The 25,588-nt window shown below is 26.7% G+C and overlaps 1 protein-coding gene and 2 long non-coding RNA genes across 3 annotated transcripts; 1 reads left to right on the forward strand and 2 right to left on the reverse strand.

Moving 5' to 3' along the window:
- The first annotated feature begins 3,366 nt into the window (after positions 1–3,366).
- LOC130954148 (cytochrome P450 714A1-like) lies at positions 3,367–9,099 on the forward strand. The gene is made up of 5 exons (XM_057880884.1): positions 3,367–3,691; positions 4,989–5,215; positions 6,062–6,336; positions 6,984–7,377; positions 8,526–9,099. Exons 1-5 carry the CDS (start codon positions 3,412–3,414, stop codon positions 8,949–8,951), a joined length of 1,602 nt encoding a protein of 533 aa, XP_057736867.1. The 5' UTR covers positions 3,367–3,411; the 3' UTR covers positions 8,952–9,099.
- A 3,460-nt stretch (positions 9,100–12,559) lies between these two features.
- Positions 12,560–14,698, reverse strand: LOC130954043 (uncharacterized). The gene is made up of 3 exons (XR_009076158.1): positions 14,445–14,698; positions 13,886–13,957; positions 12,560–12,800 (listed from the first exon to the last, which is right to left on the reverse strand). It is a non-coding gene; the product is annotated as an uncharacterized LOC130954043 (long non-coding RNA).
- Positions 14,699–17,526: 2,828 nt separating this feature from the next.
- Positions 17,527–19,718, reverse strand: LOC130954957 (uncharacterized). The gene is made up of 4 exons (XR_009076525.1): positions 19,288–19,718; positions 18,563–18,652; positions 18,167–18,232; positions 17,527–17,959 (listed from the first exon to the last, which is right to left on the reverse strand). It is a non-coding gene; the product is annotated as an uncharacterized LOC130954957 (long non-coding RNA).
- Between the last annotated feature and the right edge of the window lie 5,870 nt (positions 19,719–25,588).

Here is a 25,588-nt window from a genome sequence, read left to right on the forward strand (position 1 = left end):
ATACAAATTCCTATATATTATGCTATCTCTTAATTCGATAAAAAATTTATTGTTAGTCAATAAATTATTATTATTATTATTATTATTTACTATTTGCATCAAATTTAATTGTTTTCTGAATTTTTATTATTGGTTTTATTATTTTATAAATATAAATATTAAATTCGTATAATAAATCCCTCTGGAAAGAATAATTGTTAAGTATATACTATTTCATTATTAGAATCATATGTTATTATTCCATCCTTATCCATTGTTAATAAATGCAATTAAATTTTTTTTTGTTCTTTATTGAAACAATATATATTAAATTCCTATTAAATTATCTACCACTAAAATGCGCATTGCATTGTATTTGGTCAAAGATGAATGACCATATTTTAAATTGGTCTTGTAAATATAAGTGTCATTAGTACATTTCTAGAAGAAAATTTTCAACCCAAAGAAAAAAAAATTTTAACATTTTTTCAAGCATTAAATATAATACGTACATACTCCATGTATATACTCCAAAATTTTCTCTCCATTTCAAAATATTTAGCCCAAAACAAAAATTACCAATAATTAAAAAATTAATAACATTCTTTTCCTCTATATTACATTATTATTGGAGTAAATTCGGACAAATTAAACAACATAATATTATCTAAATATTATAAATAGAACAAATATTTCAAATTTTTGAAAATGCAAATGAGACGGATATTATAAAACTAACACATGAAAATAATTTTAGATATGTCAAATTAAAATGCTATTAATATTTTTGTAACCATGTGCATAGCAATATAAACAAGGGTTTAGCTAAAGCGTATGATCAAAGTTTTTTGTGGTTATCTATCAATTGAAAAAGTTTTATAAAAAATTATAAAATTCAAATTTTTAATATAATTATTATACTTTTATTTAAGTAATAATAATTAAAAATTAAATGACCACTGATAATAATTTTAAAAATTTAATTAACTTGTATTTTAAGAATATATATTCACATTATAAATTAAAATTTTTATTAAAATATAAAAAATAATTTTTTAATATATTTATATATTTTGTATTATTAAAAATATTTAAAAAATGTTATTAATAATCATCTTATTATATGTATTCATAACATAAACTAACTAAATCTGAATTTTAATATGTACTTATAAATCATAAGACGTATGTTGACTATATCCTGTAAGCTAACAATACAAACAAAAAACAAAGTTGACGACTATATATTTTCCTTTTTTTTGGAGACATACATTATTCGGTAGTGTTTGTTTTAAGGTATCGAGACAGAGATTGAGAGACTGGGATTCAGTATCATATTTGTTGATTTAGAGATTGGTACAAAAATTTTTATATTTATTCCTAAAATTTTAATATTTCAGTATCTCTAAAAAGTTGAGACACAGGAAACTAAATTTTTAGAGATAGAGACTAAAACTTTAATAATATTTTATACCTAAAATACCTTTATTTCAATTAATTAATTTTAATTTTATCTTTTGTACAAATTAAATTAAAATTTTATTCTTGTTTTAATTTCTGTCTCCTACTTTTTACCAAATAAAATACTGAAATTTATTTTAATCTCTATCTCTTAGTCTTTGTCTCTCAGTCTCAGCTTTTTCGTCTCTGTTTCTCCACCAATCGTTATCTTACAGATGGTAAATTAATGCATTTTCTTGAATTTGTATCTTTGCTATTAATGCATTTTGTTTTTTTCAATTGCATTGACTCATCACAAAAGGATTACCTATCACATGCATGTTTTTCAGATAAGAAATGTCAGGGAATGAAGTTAATATCTTGAATAATGTCTTGTTTTTATATTATTAAAAATTTTAAAATTTAGTTTTTAATATTTAAAATTAATCAAATATTAACTAAAAATAATAAGTTTTATTCTAACATAAAAGTATTTTTAATACATATTTTTAATTTCATTTTATTCTGAGTCTCATATAATACTACATAAGTATCTGTGAGATTATATATTATTAAAAATTAATTTAAAACTCAATATAAAATGCGTCACTTCGATACTTAATTTTCTTTCAATTTAGCAATTTTATATAACAAAGTTACAATATTTATTTAATAAATATATATATATATATATGATAATATTTTACTCATTTTTTTTAAATAATACGTTATTTCCTCACTCGTATTAATATCATTTTTAAAATGATATCGAATATGTTTTGATTTCAAGTCAATTCAGTTACTTCAAACTAATACTCAAGAAGTATTCCATTGAAGTTATTCTAACATCTCTATTTTTAATTTTCAACACATAATTAATGAGTAAGTTATCAAATTAACACTTATTTTTCAATTTGGTTCTCAAATTTAAATTTGTCTTTAAAAATTTTAAATTAATCGAGTTATTTTTTTTGTCATTTTTTTTATTGATGGTGTTAAAATTTATTAATATGATACGTTAAATGATACCACAACATATTTTAGAATCTTAATTGACTACTAACATACTAAATTTATAAAATTAGATCAAATCAAAACTTAGTTAAAGAGAGAACTTGAGATATTGATTTAATCTAATTTTTTAAATTAATCATGTTAATAGTCAATTAGGATTACTAAGTGTGTGTTGTGATGTTACTTAACTTATCACATCAACAAACTTTAACACTGTTAATAATAAAAATAACTAAAGAACTAACATCTAGGAAGTACCGATACGACACGGATACGACGACACGTTTTTTTACATTGGATACGACACGTTTAGGATACGTTATGAATTAAAATTTAAATAATATATTAAATTAATAAAATATCATATTGTAAATATAAGAGTAAATATAATTGCATAAAAAAGCCTTAAAATTATGTAATTATTAAAAAAGTAAAAAATTTTAATCTACTATTGCCATCTCGCTAACAGAATATTTTAAAATTAAAAAGAAAAAATTGGTTAATCGGGCCATAAAATCACAAAATCAATTGAAGATTTGCAGTCCAACAGAAAGATCCGTCTCATAAACATCTGAATCGGGTCAGATTCGTTCGAATTCGTGACCATTCCACCAAAATTCTGCACCGCAAGAAGACATGCCGCTAATACGCTCGTTTGAAGTATCCATGGCGTGTCGGCGTTGGATTCGCGTCCGACACAGATACACTGGCACCACGAGAAAATTCGTATTTCATAGACTAACATAACTAATTTAAAATTTTTAAAAAATAAATTTAATAAAAAAAAATTTTGTAGACAAATTTAAAAAATAAATGATATTTCAATAAATAATTTGACCATTTACTCCACAATTAATATTATACATTTTTGCTTATAATCTTGTATAAATAGAATACATTGAAACTAATAACAAATTGAAGAGCAAACACAATCACACACACACCAAGAGAGAAAAGTGAGATTGAAGAAAGAAAAAAATGGAGGTAGTGATGTTGGTTTGTTTCATTGGCATGGTTGGAATGGTGATGTGGGTGGTTTTTGTGTATGGAATTGAGTGGGTAAAGTCTCAAAGGGTTAGAAGGAAGCTAAGATTGCAAGGTATAAGTGGGCCACCACCTTCATTTCTTCATGGGAATCTGCTTGAAATGCACAGAATCAACACTGCATCACAAGCCAAAGTTGTTCATAGTAGTGATCACACTCATGACTTCACTGAATCTCTCTTCCCCTATTTTGAAATCTGGAGAAAACAATACGGTATCAATTTTTTTTCATTTTTTTTTCAGTATAATTAATTATAATATACTAATTTCTATACATGGTAAATAGATCTGGATTAGTGTGTTATCATTTCAACGAATTAATTTGATTAAATATGGTCAAACTATATATTAAAAATCGATACAAATCAAATTGGGGTTGTAAACTGAAAGATCTTTCTTAGGATTTGGAGGGCCTCCTCAAACTTTGTATATAACCTCTTTTTTTAATTATATTACCTAATTGATATATTTAATCAATTAGTTTTAATTTGAAAATTTTAACTACTTAATTATTAATTTAGTGATCTATTATTATTATTATTATTATTATTATTATTATTATTATTATTATCTTGAGCGATACTGGGTTTAAAATATGCAGTACACAATAGATTTTTGATATAATATTATACATCATAAAATATAATTGACTATTTATTTTATGGGAAATAGTGAAAAAAGCTTAGCAACTATCGTATAATAATAATAATAATTTTTGTTATTATTGATTTTTCAAAACATTGTTGAAATTTGTTATGTCATTTTTTATCTTTTAAAATTTGATGTTAAAATTTGTTATATATATTTAAAATTTTTTTAATTTGCAAAACTGTAAATTCAATCCAAACCGCACTACAAGTAAAATTAGTGTTCGGTTCTGCATCGCAAACACCTCTACTCAAAGAAATGACTAAATTATAAAAATTATTTTTGAATTATTAAATTTTTTCCAGAAATAATTTATTTAAAAAAAATGTGTTAAAAATATTTTTTAAGTACAATAAAAATTAACAAAAAACAACTCTTTTATAAATGATAAATAATTTTTATATTTAACAAACTATTTATACATTTAATATAAAATTTTATGAGAATATTTAGATATTTATGTAAAAAATCCATGCAAAATATAACTAAAATTAAATTTTTAAAATATTAAATTTTACAAGTAAAACATCTTACTTTTTTAATTATATATGTTTGTTAAGAATTATATCAAAATTCACCTTTATAAAATTTTAATAATATATATTTGACCAGTGAATACTTTTATTGTATATTAAAATATTTTTTTTATCGTAAACAAATTTTGAAAGATATTTTTGTCAACAATTTAATAACTTGGAAATTTTTTTGGTTTTCTCTATTAAAAATATATATACATCTATCAAACTTTATCATGTGTTCATATTTTTTAAAAAGGATACCTGATGATTTAATTAGTATGATATCTTGAATTATAATATAAATATTCAGACTCATGCAACATTAATTTTACCATGAATTTGTAGGTCTATTGTACACTTACTCAACAGGGATAAAACAAAACTTGTATATGAATAGTCCAGAATTAATATCAGAAATGAACAAGTTAATGACTCTGGATTTGGGTAAGCCTTCTCATATAACAAACAACCTTGCATCCCTTCTTGGAAATGGCATTCTCAGAGCTAATGGAATTAGTTGGTCCCATCAGAGAAAACTTATTGCTCCTGAGTTCTACATGGAAAAAGTTAAGGTATCATTGTATAATTCTGTGATATAGAATATGAAATTAATTTCTTTTGTACTTTATTTTTTATTTATGTGAATTTTATATAATTTTTTCATTTTTTTATATGTTAAAACTTTTTTTTATTGTCAATCATAGTCAAATCCTAAATTTTTTACTTATAGAAGTTCTGATGTTTTGTTATGAAATTATTTATTCTAAAAGCATAAGTTGGTAAGAAAATACACATCTATAACTATTTTCGGGTAAAAACTAATAGCATATGATATAAGCTCATGATACATAGTAGGGGTAACGTAAAACCGAGTCAAAATTTTCAACAACCGAATATAAAACCGAAGAAGTGGTTTTTTTGGTTTTTTTCTGAATTAAACTGATCGATTTGGTTCGGTTTTCGATTGGTTTCGCAAAAATCGAACCAAATCAAACCGAACCAAAGAAGTGGCTTAATAATGCATTGAAATAAAATTTTAAATTTAACAAATGTGTTTGTTTTATATTTAGTTGTTGAAATGATTTGAAATTTTGTTGAATTTGAATATAATGTTATTGCATTTTATTGATTGTTTTGAACATCATTCTACTCGAATTAATTTCCTGTTAGTTTGGATTTAAAAATAAAAAAAAAATTGACCAAACCAAATTACTTTTGGTTCGGTTCGGTTATTGCACAGACAACAAATCGATTAATTAGTACTCTTTAAAAACCAAACAAATCGGTTCGACTTATTTTGATCCAAAACCGAATCAAACTGAACCAATAATACCCTTAATACATAGTTGTATGAAAATAAAATGTTCTGATGCTGAATCTAAAGTAGTGTGCATGCATGTAACTCATGATCATGGTAGGGTATGGTGGACCTAATGATAGAGTCAACGCAACCATTATTAACAAAATGGGACAAAGCCATTGAGGCCAAATTAGGTAGTGATGATGATGATGGCAATGGCACAGTTGAAGTTGAAGTTGATGAAGATTTGAGGAGCTTAGCAGCTGATGTTATTTCAAGAGTTTGTTTTGGACATTCATATTCCAAAGGAATTGAAGTTTTCTCTAAGCTTAGGCTAATGCAAAAGAAGATGTCCAAACATGGTACCTTCCTTTTTGGAATCAAAGGTTTACGGTATGTCAAACTCAACATTCTTCAAATATATTAGGTTTTTTATTTAATTAATGTATCTCTACATTTAAATTTTTGGTCATTATTTAAAATAAATAGGATATTTTTAAAGTATATAAAAATATAAAGAAAATGAATCATATCATATGTATATGCACCTTTAAAGTAATTAGAAGTAATCATAAATTTTGTTATATAGTGACAGTTTTTTCTGATATGAATTATTGCATATGGGTGTCAACACATTTTCGATTTAAGCTTAAAAGAATTTACAATATGAATGTTAATAACTCAATAATTTTCACTATAAACATATTTACTATCATGGATTATTTAAATCTGTCTGTAATATTAATTGAATCGAAAATATTAATTAATATTAGCGACGGCCAAACCCATCTATAAAACTCAAATATAGATTTTTCAGCTTAGATAATCATGTTAAACATTTTTTAAATGTTTCACATTCAGAAAAAATTCGAATATAAATTTTGCCATTTAGCTATCAGTATTAAATTATTAATAGACGACTCTCCTAATCAACTCAGGTTGGTTAGAAAAGTTGTCAATCACGAAAAATCGGCTAAATAATTGAATCGTTTTTGTTTTGTTACATTCTAAAATTGATTAATATATAATTTGTCTTGAAGGGATACTCTAAACAATATATGGGGAGGGAAGGAAAATGAGATTAAGATTATGGAGGAGGAGGTAGAGTCACTAATCTGGGAGTTAGTGGAGGAACGAAAGCAAGAATGCTCAGAGAAACCTTCTTCAAAGAAAGATCTAATGCATTTATTATTGGAAGCAGCTATGAGTGATGATGATTCAACAAGTCTACCTAAAGATTTTGCCAAGCAATTCATTGTGGATAATTGCAAGAACATATACTTTGCTGGCCATGAAACCGTTGCAATAACTGCTTCTTGGTCTTTGATGCTTCTTGCTACTTATCCAGAGTGGCAAGATCGTGTAAGAAAAGAGGTTGCTCAAGTTTTCCCTAATGGCATCCCAAATGTTGATTCTCTTCCTCTCTTGAAAACGGTATGATTCTGTATTTATATTTGTATTTGTATTTGTATCTGTATGCGTATGTATGTATGTATATATACATATACAGAAGTAAGGTTTTCAAAATCAAAAATCGATTATTTAATTGTTGAAACTAAAAAGTTAAAAGTTTAATTGGAATTGATGAATATTGTAAAAAATGTATGTTTAGAATAATAATTTTTAAATTAATTTTTTAATAAAAAATAAATTGGTTTAATTAAATTACCAATTTTTGTACTAAATCGAACCAATAAGTCGAACCGGTCAAGTGATTATTTTTTACTTAACTCTGTTGATGAATTGTCTAGTCCAATTCTATTTTTAAAATCTTGCATTGGAAAAAATGTTAATGAAAATTATACTAACAAATTTAATCCTTATAAACACATAAGATTATTAAAATTAAAAGTACACAAAAAGTTACATTACATGACTTTTGATTTTAATCATTGATATTCAAACAAAATTTAACGGTTAAAATTTATTTTTTCATTCTCATATAACTGTTACTCTGAAAACCGATTTCAATTTCAAAGCAAGAACAAACCGAAAATCATGAGTATTTTGTTAGTTATGGTTTGTGGTTTGTTGGCTTATATTAAGCCTTATATATAGTTTGATCTATGATATAGCTTATTCAATTATCTGATTACATTTCAATATTACATATATAATTAAAAATTTATTTATTAAAAATAATAAAATAGAAAACATTTTTAGAAAAACTAACTTTTAGTTTATTTAATGTTATTTAAAATTTAAAGTAGTATTTAGAGCATCTCTAACGCTATATCTAATTTCAATTTTATTTTAGGTCTTACAAAACACATAAATATTTGTAAAATCATATTTCATAAAGAATAATTCGAAATTAAAAGTGAAATTTGTTCCTCCTGTGCTAGTCTTAGTTTAGTTAGAATTTTATATTATTTTTAATTATTTCATCAATATAACTAGATGAGCAATAAAATTTTATTGGTTTTTCATCAATGTAATATCATGTCTCTAAAAAAATATCAGTATTATTTCGTCAATCAACTCCAATTCACTTATGCAGATTTTAATTTTAAATAAATTTATTTATCAAAAATATAAAAAATAATACTCTAAAAACTTTTCTGAAATAAATTATTTTGTAGTTAACTATGGTGATACATGAAGTGCTACGCCTATACCCACCAGGAGCATTTGTTTCAAGAGAGGTCTATAAAGATACCCAAATTGGAAAACTACTTGTTCCCAAAGGTGTTGTTTTATGGACCCTAATTCCAACTATACATAGGGATCCTGAAATTTGGGGAGCAAATGCAAATGAGTTTGAACCTGAAAGATTCAAAGATGGTGTCTCTAAGGCTTGCAAGTATCCACAAGCATATGTGCCTTTTGGAGTGGGTCCTCGCTTGTGTGTGGGGAAAAACTTTGCAATGGTTCAATTGAAGGTTGTTCTTGCCCTAATTGTCTCTAGGTTTAGATTCTCTCTATCTCCTAGCTACAAGCATGCTCCTGCTTATAGAATGATTATAGAACCAGGGCATGGTGTGCATCTTCTTATTCACAAGATATGATATGATGAGTTAAATCGCAATAATCACAAAGCCAATAAATTGCGATGATCTTGGAAACCGTCGCAAATAAACCAACGCTAGTTAGTTATTTTGTTTCAATGGATGGTGGTTGTGAAAAACATGTATTCTCATGTATAGATGTGAGCGAGCTAGGAATAAAAAAAAAAGTTTAATTATTTTATTAGATTTTATAGTTTTACTAAATTTATAATTAGGTCGTTATATAATGATTATAGAACCAGAGCATGATGTGCATCTCCTTATTCACAAGGTATGAGATGATGAGTTAAATCGCAATAGCAACCGTCGCAAAATAATAAATTGCGATTGTTTTGAAAACCGTCGCAAATAAGACGTTAATGTTTGCTGGTTTTGTTGTAATAGTTGTTGTAAAAAAACATGAATTCTCACATGTGTGGTAGGAATAAAATATGATATACATTACTTTAAGGACTTATAATTCATCACACACATAAACTTTAGTTGTATTTAAATGTTAATTTAGCTTTTCTTTTTTCCTTTTTTATTTGGGGTAAGATCATTGAGTTCATGCTCAACCACAAGAACAAAGATTAGAGTAGTTGTGATGCACACCCCTTTCCTTAATAACAGGGCAATGAGTAATGAAAAATGTTCATATAAGTTGATGTTTAATTTGTATCTACTCTATTATACTTAGAGTAAAAATAAATAAAAAGAAATAAAAATTAATTAAAATGTTTCTAATATTATCAACTTCCAATTCGAACATAGGCTTACAAGAGATTGCATAGTACATAGTTATTAAACCATGAGAAGCATAAAATAAAGATTAAATTATTCTATATTTCTATAATTTTATCAAATTTGTAATTAAATTTTTATATTTTAAGAGTTTTCAATTGCTTCCTTACATCTTTATAAACCTTGAAATTAGATTATTTTTAAGCCAAAGTTAAAATTTACAAAAACTTCTAAAAATGAGAAGACTTATAGATTTAGGAATTTAGCTCTTAAAGTGTGGGTATCTTTAATTTAGAGAAAAATTATTTTATTAACTCTAACATTTTTTATATTAAAATAATATAAAGATTCAATTATAAACTTTTAAATTATATATAAATTTTTTTTACAAATTTAATAAAGTTATAAAAATAGACAGAATAATTTAACTTAAAATAAACTACTTATTTTTTAAGGAAGTATAGGGAGCCAATAAAATATCTGTACAACATGTATAATGCGGGTTTAGAAATGTTTGATTCAGTAAGATATTTTATTATCCCTAATACTCAGATGGTTATTCTAGATAATATGTGTGTATTGTGTTTGAGAAATAAGTAGTATTCTATCTTGTATGTTCATTTTTTAACTCATATTGAGTCAAATAAATAGCCTATTATACACATTGTATAAATATTCTATTAACTTCTTAGCGAAATTCTTATTTTTTTTTTAAGAATATAAATTTCAGCACATCCGAAGTGTGCGGAGGAAAAGAAAAACAATAACTAACAAAAGAACAAAAAAAGATAAATAGAAACAACTTAATTAAAATCTTAATATCACACTTATAGCATCTTAAGATTCCTTATGATCCTTCCACCTTTTGAGCTTTATCCATCAGTTGATATCTGTAATATAATCATCCAAGTTCCAACTCTCAAACATATATGACTCCAGATTCTGAAGTAGTCATCATATTATATTGTATCAGGCACACTACTCATAAATTATTACTAATAATTAAACAAACCATAATAAAAATACATTATATATATTTTACCGAAATCTCAAAAAAGAGGATCTGTAACCACTAAAGTGATACTTACCAACTGAAACTAACGGCCGCGTCCAGGATGACAATGATAATTGCCTCCTGCTGGGTCGTCACCACAATCACCACCTACTATACAAAGTTACGCGCGCGCACACACATATATATATAAGAAAAAAATTATTGTATTTTCTTTAATTTCTTATTTTTTTTACACTTTTAACAAATAAAAATTAGAATTTAATATTGATGTATGGTCAGTATAAAATAATTTTATACGTATATCAAATTATGTAATATCATATCAGTAAAAATAAATAATCATAAAAAATGAATATAGTAAAAATAAATGATAATATAAAAGAACACATGTGCTTGCACTTTATAAAATGTTTTACACGGTTAATGTATCAAAATTAAACCCTTTAAAATTAATATAAAGTTAATTTGTATGTGTCGACAATGTAAACAATTTTTTACGCAAACATTTAATTATTTTATATTGTTAAATTAATAAAAATAATTTATCTTAAAACGTATAAATCTGATTGAATAGCTGTAATAAGTATAAAATATTTTTTTATACCGTAAATATATCAAAATTAAACTTAATCAATATATTAATTATGTACAAGGTTGAAGCGCAATGTTGAAGGTTATGATAGGACAGAGCTTCTTAATCAACTGAGCCATCATCATAAAGATGTAGAAATGTATAATCGAATTAATAACTAACAAAGGACACTCGATATTTATAGTGTCCATATTTTGAATGGACATAGAACTACACTTTTCTACGTTAATAAATTGTTTTTTTTTTTGTTAAATTTCTACATTTTGGTTGGTTCTAAATTTCTATATTGTTTACTAATGAGACTTCAGTATGTATTGTATGGTAGAATTGAAGCTTTCAGCAAGTCTTTTTCCCTAGTCAACTTGCGTATGCAATGGTTCATATGGAGTCAGTAGTGGCGTATGACCGCCACAACTCCTCGTTGTTGCATTAAAAAAGATGCTGATTTATGTGGTAAACTATCAAATTATTTTATCACTGCTTTGGTTAATATTATCGGAAAGATTCTGCAACTCGTTGCATCAAACGAATCGACCTTGTACATCCGATTTTTGAAATTATGTAGGTGATCAAAGGCGGAGCCACATAGAAGGTAAGGGGGGCAATGGCCTCCCCCAACCTTTAATTTTTCTCTATAAATTATGCATAAAATTTAATTTAACCCCCCCTAAATGTTTTATTTTATTTTATTTTAAATATAAAATTTATTTTTTGGCCCCTCCCTCATATTGAGGTTAGCTCCGTCCCTGGGTGATGTCTTGAATCGGTCGTTCCATTATAAAAATTCATGTCAGAACTTTTAAAATTTTTAGAAACTCTAGCTCGTATGATATCTTCTATGATTGAATTTTTTTCTCTAAATAGGCTTTCTTCCTGATCTACATAATTGCTTCGATTTCGAAAGTCGGCTTTTAATTTTAAAAGTTTTTTCATGAGTTAAATCGCAATAGCAATGGTCGCAAAATCAATAAGTTGCGATGATTTTGAAAATCGTCGCAAATAAACCGTTAATATTTGTGGTTTTGTTGTAAAAAAACATGAATTCTCACATGTTTATATAAGGACTTATAATTCATCACACACATAAACTTTAGTTGTATTTAAATGTTAATTTAGCTTTTCTTTTTTTCTTTTTTATTTGGGGTACGATCATTGAGTTCATGCTCAACCACAAGAACAAATTATATATATACTTCAAAATAATTGTAAGCATCCAATTAAAATCTTTTAAATTATATATATTTAGAAAATTATAAGAATTCGCAGAATAATTAAATCTAAAATACAGTATTCATTATTTTTTATTTAAAGAATATAAATTTCAACACATCAAAATATGCGGAGAAAAAAAGAACAACTAACAAAATAAAGTACAAAAAAGATAAACAAAAACAACGTAAAATCTTTATATCACACTTATAGCATCTTAATAAGATAAGATCTTATGACCCTTCCGCCTTTTGAGCTTTATCCATCAATTGATATCTGTAACATAATCATCCAAAGTTCCAACTGTCCACTACAAAAATAATAATAATAATAATAATATCTGTAATAAAAAAATTATTATAAAAAATTAGAATTTTGAAATAAAAAGAATTTGTAACCAAAAAAAAAAAAGACTATTACAGTATATTTAGTTACAAAAAATAAAAAATAAAATTGTTACAACTTAAAATAATATTTTTTTAATACAAAAATCAAAATTCATTAAAAAATGATAACATTTTGATTTTTAAAATATTTTTTGTGACAATATATTTTTTCGTATCATAAAATTTTGTTACAAAATATAACTTGATTTTATAATATTTTATTTTTTTAGTTACAAAAGCACAATATTTATTTTATAATAATTTTTTTTAATATAAATTATATACATAATTTTTCAAAATATTTTTTAATTAATTGATATATTAATTACTTTACTGAAGAAGTCAACATTTATATAATATGTAAAAATATAGATAATTCAAATATACTTCATTTAACTAAAATTATTTTAAAATAAAATAATATTAATGTCTACATTGATTAGTTCTACAAGTTATATTTCTACAAAATATTATTATTATATAATAATTACTAATTTTATTAAAAGAAAATAATTTTTTATAATAAATTTAAATTTATTACAAAATTTTTATTATAAATGTTCTACTTTTTTGTAGTGGTCAAATAATATATATGACTCCATATTCTAATGTAGTCATCATAATTATCAGGCACACTACTCGTAAATTATTACTAATAATTAAACAAACCATAATAAAATTTAAAAGTTTTTTTTTAGTTTTTAATTTATGAAAAGTAGTAGTATTAATGTCTGATACAATTTTTAAAATTAAATTACAATTTTTTAAAAAGTTATTTAAGTGTTTATGAAAAAATTAAAAAAAATAACTTCTTTCTTAATAATTTTTTTATCATATTTTTTTAAAATAAATATTTTTAAAATTAAAAAAATTAAACAAAAATAACTTATTTATAAATTACTTTTAATATAAATATTTATTGTTTAAATTATTTTATTAAAAAAATTAATTAAATTGTTTACCCAAATATATTAGACCATGACCAGTTAACCACAAAAGAGACACGTACCAACTGTAATCAAGGAACCTGTCCTTGTCCGGGTTGATGATGGTAATGGCCGTCATCTGGGTAATCTTGGTACTGCCGGTGGAGAGGCACAGCATCAACCAGATTAGTATCACTTGAACACACACACATATATAAGAGAAAAATTATTGCATTTTTCTTTAATTTCTTATTCTTCTACATTTTTAGCATATTCAAATTAACATAATATTTTTTTTTTTGTCCACGGTATCTCCCAACCCGACAGGCCAAAAACTAATCCATTGCGGATCGGAGCTCTATTTAAGGATCTGCCGCTAGCCAATGGGTTGCTGCATACACAAGGCGGAATTCGAACCCCTGACACTTGCTTAAGCGGACGAATGAACTGACCACTCGACCAACCCAAGTTGGTTAAATTAACATAAATTTAATTTGCGACCGTATAAAACAAATATTTAATTATTTTATGTTGACAAATTAATAAAAATAAATTATTTTAAAAAATATAAACATGACTGTAAACATATCAAAATTAAATTTAATTAATAAAATAATTATACATATACTACTACTTAATTACCAGTGCTCTGCCATGACGATGATGATGCTCCAATGACCAATTGGGTACCCTTGCTGCTGCCACTTGTATTAAGGAGAGAACCACGAAAAGAAGAGCAAGGTTAAAGAAAATAGCAGAGAGCTTCTTCATCAACCCAGCCATCTTAATTAAAAGAGTAGAAATATGTATATATAATCGAATTAATAATCAACTAGGAGCACTCCATATTTATAGACACTTTTACAAGAAGATTTACAATGTCCATATTTTGAACTGGATATAAAATTCCACTTATCTTTTCTATGTTAAATTGTATTTTTTTTCCTTTGCTAAATTTAGAATTTTATATATCAACATTATTATTAGCATTTTTTCTCTCTTGGCTAATGTCTTCTCGCCATTACTTGATAGTTTATAGTATTGGAAAACTTTTAAGTATATCGGTAATTATATATACTATATATTTTTATAATTAAGATCAACAGTTAAAAATTATTGAAATATCAATGTACTGATATACTTACAATTTTTTTTATAATATTAATAATCAAAACAAATTATTTCCTTAATTTTCCTTTTTAATATCAAAATTCAATTAATACCAAGTAATTTAAGTATGAAATTCAATTAAAAATAAATGGTCAAATTTATCCCTAAAAAATTACCTGTTTTTTAAATTGGTTTTTGAAAATTTTTTAATCAAATTTGTCATTTAAAAATTTTAAGTTAGTTATATTAATTCTTCTATCACTTCCGTTGCTAACGATATTAGAGGTTGCTGATGTAACACGTTAAGTAATATCACAATATACATCTAGTAGTTCTAATTAGCGATAAGTTTATAAAATTAGATCAAATCAATCCAAAATTGAGAAATTCCAATGACTCAAAATCCTCTCTCGAATTAGATTTTAATTTGATCTAATTACATAAATTTATCATATTAATAGTCAATTAGTACTTTTTGGTGTGTGTTGTGATGTCATTTCACATGCCACATTAGTAAATTTTGATGCCGTCAATAAAAAAAGTGACAGAAGAACCAATATGATTAACTTAAAATATTTGAAGGATGAATTTGATTAACAAAAATTTTTGAAGACTAATTTGAAAAACGAGTGATATTTCAGGAATAAATTTGACCATTTACTTGTTCAATTAAATAATCAAATAATTAATGTGTAATATCCTACCACACAGAGCCTTACGCTTAAGTCGTAAGACAGAGGTGGTGTGGTATTACGACCTCTAAAATAAAAAAAAAAAAAATATATATATATATATATATATATATATATATCTAATTATAATTGGAAGGATATGATATATTAGGAGTCTTGAAGAAAAGATAAAGCAAAAATCGCAAAAGTATAAAAGCGCAACACTTAAAAAAGAAATTACTTGCTTACGAAAAAAACTAATAGTTCATAAACTTTTATATATATATATATATATATATATATATAATCCATAACCCAAAATACATAAAAACAGCCCTAATTCTCCCTAACAAATACATAAAATATATATACATAGGAAGATATATATATATATATATATATATATATATATATATATATATATATTATAACGATCAATAGAATTTTAGATTTTTAATTTTTATTTTCTTTTTTAATAGAAAGAGTAGGCCCAATAAAATAAAAGAAAATAGCAATGTACTTACCTCAACACATTAATTCGTTCAATATATTTTATGAAAGTGTTATGCTACGTATATACCAAAATCAGTCACTAAAGTCAGTCATTAGTATAAAATGCATGCTGGAATATAAATACGGATTAAGTACTGTTTTCATCCCTAAGGTCTGGGGTGAAAATCAAAATCGTCCCCGACCTTTTTTTGTTATTAAAACCATCCTCAACATTACAAAACGTTATAAAATCGTTCTTTTTCACTTCAATTTTTTTTTACCATATTACCCTTTATTATTAATAAAAATAATATTTAAAAAAAAAGCAAAACCCAACCCCACCCACTCCCCAGCATCTCTTCGGTCTCTCCCCCCACCCCTCCCCCAATCCCCTTTCCTTTTACTCTTCACCATCACCCTCTTCTTCTCACCTTCGCCGTGGCAATTACTACTGCCGGAGGACACCCACCCCTCTTCCCCTTCCTCTTCTCACTCTTCCCCAATTCCCTTCCTCTTCTCACTCTTCCCCAATCTCCTTCCACCTCCTCCCTCTCTCTTTCCTCACCACCATCACCACTGCCACCATAGCCATTCATTACTCGTAACACTGTTTTTTCCACCACCAACAATAGTCCCAAAACAAATTAACAGCAACATTCACAAAACAAAATAAATCAACAAAAAAATCAGAGACAGAAGAAGCATAACAATTTCAATAATCACAGCAATTTCAATAAACAATAATTCAATAATCATCAACTACAATTTTAATTTTCAGATCCAAAAATAGCAAAACAACAGAAATTAAAAAGCAAAGACAGAAGCAGAAGAAGAAACAAAAGCAGAAGAAGAAGCAGAAGAAGAAACAGAAGTTCAAGCAGAAGCAGAAGGAGAAGCACGATAGTCACAGAAGAAGAAGCAAAGGCAGTCACAGAAGAAGAAGCAGCATCGGCGGAGTCCTCCTCTCGATGACGACGTGACGGCAGCGGCGACGGCGAACCCTAGAAACGAATAAGTATGGCGGCGGCGAGAAGAAAAATTGAAGTTGAAATTGGGGTTGGGAATTTGAAGAGAGGGGCATGAGGAAGAGGATGGGAGGTTACGAGAGTAGGATGAGGGGGTTACACGAGGTTGAGGGGTGAGGGAGTTATGGGAGTGAGGACTGGGGTGAGGGGTGAGGGAGTTATGGGAGTGGGGTGAGGGGTGGGGGGTAGGGGTGTTCGCGGTGCGGTTTGGTTCGGTTTTTTAGAGAAAAGTCATCCGATCCAATTATTTAATTAACATGCGGTTCGGTTTGGTTCGGTTTTTTTACTAAAACTATCCGAACCAAACCAAACCAATTAAATTCGGTTTGATTTGGTTCGGTTTGTTCGGTTTTTCAATCAATTCAAAAAAAAAAATACTACCATACTATTTCACAAAGTCATAACTTTAAAATCAACAAACAGAAATTCACAATAACTAACAAAGTCTTGATCTAATGAAATTCAACAACAAAAGAAATTAACATACAACAATTAACGAAGTTTAAAAATTCAATAGTCAACACAACAAAAAATAAAATATAAATTTCCAGTGTTTCTACGAGGAGCTCTGAGGAGCTGGCACAGCTGCAGGCAATGCAGTCGGAGATCTAATGCTTGTAGATTCATTTGGAAGACTGGTGCAGCATCAATCCATCATCATAACACAAACTCTTTCATGACCATTTATATGCTTTTTTTTTGTTTTTGTATCCTGTAAATTTCTGCAGATTGAAACAATAGGAAAGGATATTTCTTCTAACCCATAAACATCATGATTCACTGAACATTAAAAATACCTGCAATTTGATAGGTTCTCCAAAGTTATTTATATGAACTCTTTTCAACAAAATGCATAAATCTGCAACCAGAGATCCAAACATTTCAAGCAATTAGGAGATCCAAAACTAACTCTATCATTGAATAAGTATGTCTACTTGATCAAAGAAATGGAACACATACCCTTGGAAATCGAGCAATACTTAGCTGCTTCAGAATTTCAATTTCCCAAGAAATAACATTGAAATTAAAACAACAATATAATTGGTGCCAAATTTTTGAAACTCACCAGTGTGGAACCATTAAGCACAGGTGAAAGAGGCAAACAATCAAATTGTTTTAAGTTAATTGAGATCTGCAAAACAAACAAATATACAGTTTGAAATTATATTATAATTTCAGACATATACGAGAAAATGTTTACATTGGAAATAAAGGTTAGGAGTACCATTATTTTAGATAGAGCTACAACTGAGTATTTTCTTAGCTTCTCAAATCTATCCCATGTAATCGTACAAAACCAATTAGTTAATTCTAACATTTCTCCTATTTTTGCCATTTCGATTACCTTGGAACCTTTCTCCTCTTAATGCAACAATGTCAAATCAAAACTGTATGACAATACATAAAGTGTACACACAATTAACAGTAAAGTTAAGAGAACTGCATTGAAAGCCTTCTATACCTGGGATGAGCAACTCTGACAAGTCAAGCTGCTACCAAGAATTCCATCAAAAAGTCCGAGGTAGAGTTGGTGCCATCTTTCATGCTCACTCTGCCCATCAGTGATAAACAAAAAAGAATAAACAAAGACAAAACTAAAACTAGAATAAACAAAACTAATCAAATTAGGAAGCTAATACTATTTAAAAGGTAAAAAAAAAGAAAAATTAGCCAAACAAAACAAGGCATGTCATACCATCACAAATTCACAAGTTCAGAGACATAAACAAAGACAAAAATAGCTAAAACCAGAATCATAAAAACACAATTATGCAATTCACAGATTCACAAATTACACAGAACTTCCAGCAAATTTTTGCTTCAAAAGTAACAAAGGTAAATTTCTGCATTTTATTTCAACTAAATTATTTGAACTAATGCTTCAGGTCAAATTACCAAAATCACAGGCATAAGTGCATAACCATTGAAGCCATAAAATTTTCTTTGACATACAATCTACACAAAATACAATGATCAACATGGCATAATCCCACTCATAATTAGCATGATATATAATAAACAACCATCGAACAATTATTTAACAGAAAAAACATTAAAAGCCAATTACATGATTTCTTCAACGCAGCATGAATCGAATCGTCAAATTCTATGTGTGATAAACCCTAGGGTTCGATATTAGAAGAGCATGCTGAAAGGAAAAAAAAAAGAAAACTAGGTGGAACTTACCTGGTTGAAAATTAGGGTTTGTGAAGGGTGAATTGAATGGAATCAAATGTTGGTGACTCCTCTTTAAGTCCTGGAAGAAACGAAGAATGATGTTCGTGGAGGACGACCCAGCTCCTGCTGCTTGGAGGAGATGCCGCTACTGGGCGTGGAGGACGACGAGGAAGTGAGGAACAGACAGAGCCCTACCAAGGTGAGGGAAGCGCGATGAGGAAGGTCGGAAGAGGAAGGACCGCACCGAGAAGCAAGAAGAGGGAAGCGTGAAGACTGACGAGGAAGGGTCACCGAGAGGGTGCTATTTGGCGACGTCAATGGCTGAGAGGACAACGGCTCTGTGGAGTGTGGGAGGAGGAGTTTTCGGCGCAGTGGAATGGTCGAAGACTCGAGGGGAGAGTGGAGAGAGTTGGGGAGTGGAGACTGGAGACTAGGGTTGCTGAGTGTGGGAGTGGCGGCTACTTGGGGTTGGGGGGTTTTATATTTAGGGTTTTTTAAGTTACCGGTTCGGTTCGGTTCGGTTCGAGTTTTCACTATTAAAACCGAAAACCGAACCGAACCGCAAAAAAGCAAAATATCAATTTTTCGGTTTTTTTCGGTTTTCGGTTTATTCGGTTTTTGGTTTGTTTGGTTCGGTTGGTCGGTTTTGTTCGGTTTAGATCAGTTTTGAACACCCTTAGGGGGGGTTTGTTTTAATTTTTAATATTATTTTTTTTAATAATAAAGGGTAATATGGTATAAAAAAATAAAATTAAAGTGAAAAATGACAATTTTATAACGTTTTGTAACGTTGATGATGATTTTAATAACAAAAAAAGGTTGGGGACGATTTTGATTTTCACCCCATACCTTAGGGACGAAAACAGTACTTAACCCTAAATACACATTGAAAATAAATTAAATTACACATACATGTATTTATACACAAATATATTAATAACTAATTTTAGTGGTTAATTTTGGTATACAAATAGCATTTTTCTTTTTATGAAATTGGTTTAACTTGAACCAAAATTCACAATTTAGAATTTCGCACCAAATATTACGTTTTAGAGTTTTAGCATTTCTCTTTTTATAATATTTTTTTAGTCGTCTAGAAAAAAATCTTCTCTTTATTAAAAGCATTATTCCCGTAATATTATTCCGTATTATTCACGTAAATAAGATATGGAAATTAATTAAAACTCTAAGTGGCGCTTTCATCTTTGGCTTAGTTAATTTTTAAAGGAAAAGTATAGGTGAACAATGAAAATATTAAACAATGTAAACAATAGATATATTGGATGTTCATTTTACTAGTGTACGGATGGTTATTTTAATATTAAAATTTAGAGGGTTAATTTAAAAGTATAGTGTGTTTTTATTTGATTGGTGATTGTTCATATTGTTCACCAAATTCATTGTCCCCCTAACATTCCCCATTTTTAAAAGGATTTTTTCTTAGGAGAGACAACGGCTTATCTACTTTCATTAGGAAGGTTTCTTCTTAAGTCACTCTCGTTTTGGTTGGTTCCAATAAGTACAATTTTGCCACTTTCAGAAAATCCTTTTCCCAAGTCAACTATTGCGTATTAATAAGTTCAAAAGTATTTGTAAAGTCTTTATAAATTAAAAATTCATGATATATAGCAACTCAGGATTTACGTTTGAGTAAATCAAAGTACTGCAATTAAAAGAAAAATAATAGTAATACTATTCATATTTTTTAGGATTTTGCTAACATGTCCATTTAGAACATATTTTAAGGATACAAAAAATAAATTTATTGAAAATTATTAAAAAATAAATATTTTTGTATTTTCATTGTATTAAAATGCATCAAAAACTTAAAAAGTTTTTATTATTATCCTCTTAAAATATATTCTCAGAGCATAAGATGGCTAAATTTTATTTTTTTTATAATATCACTTCTCACATAATTTTTTAAATTATATATTCTTATAAATTTATAAAAAAAAAGAATGAGATTATCAAAATAAAAGTGGCATTATCATTTTTTTAGAAAAAAATATTTTATGTATATTAAAAATCAGGCACCACATTAAATATTTTAGCAAACTAAATAATCAAATATATCATAGTAAAATAATAAAATTTATAATAGACGAATAATTAAATTTATTTACAGTAATATAATAGAAAAAAAATTATGAGATGCAGATATGTATGCTATATATATGCATTAGTTGATTGGTGATTATTTTTTATATATAGTTTGCAAAACCTTTTGTTGTCTTTTTCTTTTCTCTGATCACTTGATAATTTCTACAAGAATAAATTTCACTTTTAACGTCCAAATTTTTTTGGCAAAATAATTCATCTTTTTCAGTCTTATTAGTTTTATAATAAAAAGTAAAAGTTTTATGAACTCTCTAACTATTTCTTCATTAGATATAATTTCTTTTCCAAACAATTATTTGTTGATAAGAATAATAAAAAGTAAAAGTTTTATGAACTCTCTAACTATTTCTTCATTAGATATAATTTCTTTTCCAAACAATTATTTGTTGATAAGAGATCGATCCAATTTAGAGTTGTTGATGATTAACTATTAAAATTATTATACAAAGACAAATGTTTCAAAAACATAACAGGAACAAATTAACTAAATTTTATTAATTTAAATACATGAAAAATCTTTTGTCTAATATAAATTTGAATTTTATAGACACTAAATTGTATAATATTAGATATATATTGTATATTATAATAACTATACTATTTTTTTTATTGTAATTTAACATTAACTAAGATTTGAAATATTATTACACTACAACAATTCCGGCAGATAGAGGCAAAAATTTTGCGGCAATTCTATAAAACCACCGTAAAACAGCAACCTGCGGTACATATAGCGGCGGTTATTGTTTTACATTTTGTGGCGGTTTTGTTTAAACCGCCGCAAAATGCGTATTACCACATATTGTAATGTTTTCTTTAGTAATAACCATCTGGGTATAATCTAGTTAAGTAAACACTACTATCTTAAGCTACATATGTTTAAATTATTGTTACTTAAATTCGTAACACTTTTTCTACATTCATTTTACGTCAAAAAAAATTCACAAGTTAAATAAGCTATATATGTTAACTCATGTGAACAAATTTACCAATAAGATTTTCTTGTTTACTTTATTAGCATTTAAATATGCATTCAAACAAGGATGTAAAAGAAGAAAATAAAATCATACTCTGAACTAATTAAAAATCAAACATTTTCTAAAAATAATAATTATAAATATTTTCTATAAAATATTAAAAATAATAATTAAAAATATTTTCTACAAGTCATTAAAATTTCAAAACTTTATAATTTTACCAAAATTATAATTTTTTTATTTTAATGATTTGTTGAGTATTTATTAAAATAAAATATTTTAATTTTTTTTAATAACAATCTTAACTTGTATTCTTAGATATAAGAATTCATAATAACTAAATTCAAAATTAATTAATATTTTATCAAAATTAAATACTAAATAGAATAAAAATATTTTTATATAAAAACCAATCAATCATCTGCATATTATCGTGGTTAATATATTCAATAATGCTAATTGACCAACAAAATATAATGTTTTTGACAAATATTTCACTAATTTTAAATATTAAAGACTAAATTCTAAATCTTAATAAATATTTTTAGAAAATATTTAATTTTTAATAATTTATAAAAAATATTTATAATTATTATTTTTTTATTTATGATTGAATGTACTCTTTATTGAATTAATTATGAATATTATTAAATGTACTCTTTATTGTACTCTTTATATACACTTAGATCATATATAAATAGATGTAAATTAATTCAATTTACTATGCACTACAACAATTCCGACAGATAGCGGCAGAAATTTTGCGGCGGTTTTATAAAACTGCCACAAAATGGCAACATGCGGAACATATGACGGCGGTTATTGATTGGGGCTGTAATCAGACCACATTTAGCGGCGGTTTTTCACGAACCGCCGCTATATTTCAATAAGACTTGCATTTAGCAGCATCTTTTCAAAAACCGCCGCTATATATATTGTTGGGTGAGTTATTGTTTTACATTTTGCGGCGGTTTTGTTTAAACCGCCGCAAAATGCGTATTACCACATATTGCAATATTTTCTTTAGTAATAATCATCTGGGTATAATCTAGTTAAGTAAACACTACTATCTTAAACTACATATGTTTAAATCATTGTTGCTTAAACTCGTAACACTTTTTCTACATTCGTTTTACGTAAATAAAAAATTCACAAGTTAAATAAGCTATATATGTTAACTCATGTGAACAAATTTACCAATAAGATTTTTTTGTTTACTTTATTGGCATTTAAATTTGCATTTAAACATGGATGTAAAAGAAGAAAATATAATCATACTCTGGACTAATTAAAAATCAAATATTTTCTAAAAATAATAATTATAAATATTTTCTATAAAATATTAAAAATAATAATTAAAAATATTTTCTACAAGTCATTAAAATTTCAAAACGTTATAATTTTACAAAAATTATAATTTTAAATTATAATTTTTTTATTTTAATGATTTGTTGAGCATTTATTAAAATAAAAAATTTAAATTTTTTTTAATAACAATCTTAACTTGTATTCTTAGATATAAGAATTCATAATAACTAAATTTAAAATAAATTAATATTTTATCAAAATTAAATACTAAATAGAATAAAAATATTTTTATATGAAAACTAATCAATTATCTACATATTATCGTAGTTAATAGATTCAATAATGCTAACTGACCAACAAAATATAATATTTTTGACAAATATTTTACTAATTTTAAATATTAAAGAATAAATTCTAAATCTTAATAAATATTTTTAGAAAATATTTTATTTTTAATAATTTATAAAAAATATTTTTAATTATTGTTTTTTTATTTATGATTGAATATACTCTTTATTGAATTCATTACGGATATTATTAGATGTACTCTTTATTGTACTCTTTATATACGCTTGGATCATATATAAATAGACATAAATTAATTCGATATACTATGGTCCAAAATTAATTTGAAGCAGATTCATTCGAATTACTAAGGACGACCTAGCGTGCATAATTCGAATCACCCACATGCAAGCATAATTCAAATTGGACAAATTCCAATTACAAGCATTACTACTAATTCGAATAGGACTAATTCAAAGTAGTATTGGTTTGTCTAATTCGAATGAGACTGATTCGAATTACATAAGAATGTGTTTTTGGGAGATCTTGGTAATGTTTTTCAATTTAGTAGAATTGTGTAATTTGGTCCTCCATTTGATTTAATTGTGCATTTTACCCAATATATAAGGTGCCTATAATAATAATGATCAGATATATAAAGTATACAACAAAAATCTGTGTGGCAATTAAATGTGTTCATATGATATATATAATTATTAGCGCTATATACATCGAAGAGACATTTGGCTTGGTGGTAACATGATATTGTTAAAACTCTTCCTTCTTCGTTTGTGGAAGGCTTTACATAGTTGATATTCTACAGTGATCCACACGTTGTGGGTCTAATGGTGGAAGCACGGGTTTAACGATTGAGTCGGTTGGACCACCGGACGGTCCGGTCCAATTCTAATAACTATGAACGGAAATACTAAAATTTGGCGGCGGTTTAGAACCGCCGCAAAACAAATGTTGTTTTCGTTTATTTGTTATTTAGCGGCTTGCAACCGCAGCAAAATTGATAGATGTTTAGCGGCGGTTATTCCAGCGGTTGACTAAAACTGCCGTTATCCGTTTTGCCGCGCCCAATCTTCTGGCGTTTCATGAAACCGCCGTGAAGACCGCTGCTAAACGGCTCCAAGAACCGCCGCTAAATGGCGTTTTTGTTGTAGTGATGGTCCAAAATTAATTCGAAGCAGACCCGTTTGAATTACTAGGGACATCCTAGCGTGCATAATTCGAATCACCCTGATTCGAACTATCCTAAGACTACATGCAAGCATAATTCAAATTGGACAAATTCGAATTACAAGCATTACTACTAATTCGAATTAGTATTGATTTATCTAATTCGAATGAGTCTGATTTGAATTACATAAGAATGTGCTTTTGGAAGATCCTGGTAATATTTTTCAATTTGGTAGAATTGTATAATTTGGTCCTCCATTTGATTTAATTGTGCATTTTACCCAATATATAAGTTGCCTATAATAACTATGATCAGATATAAAGTATACAACAAAAAATTGTGTGGCAATCAAATGTGTTCATATGATATATATAATTATTAGCGCTATATACATTGAAGAGACATTTGGCTTGGTGGTAACATGACATTGTTA

The sequence above is a fragment of the Arachis stenosperma genome, chromosome 10 (assembly GCF_014773155.1).
Source record: "Arachis stenosperma cultivar V10309 chromosome 10, arast.V10309.gnm1.PFL2, whole genome shotgun sequence".
NCBI lineage: Eukaryota > Viridiplantae > Streptophyta > Magnoliopsida > Fabales > Fabaceae > Arachis > Arachis stenosperma.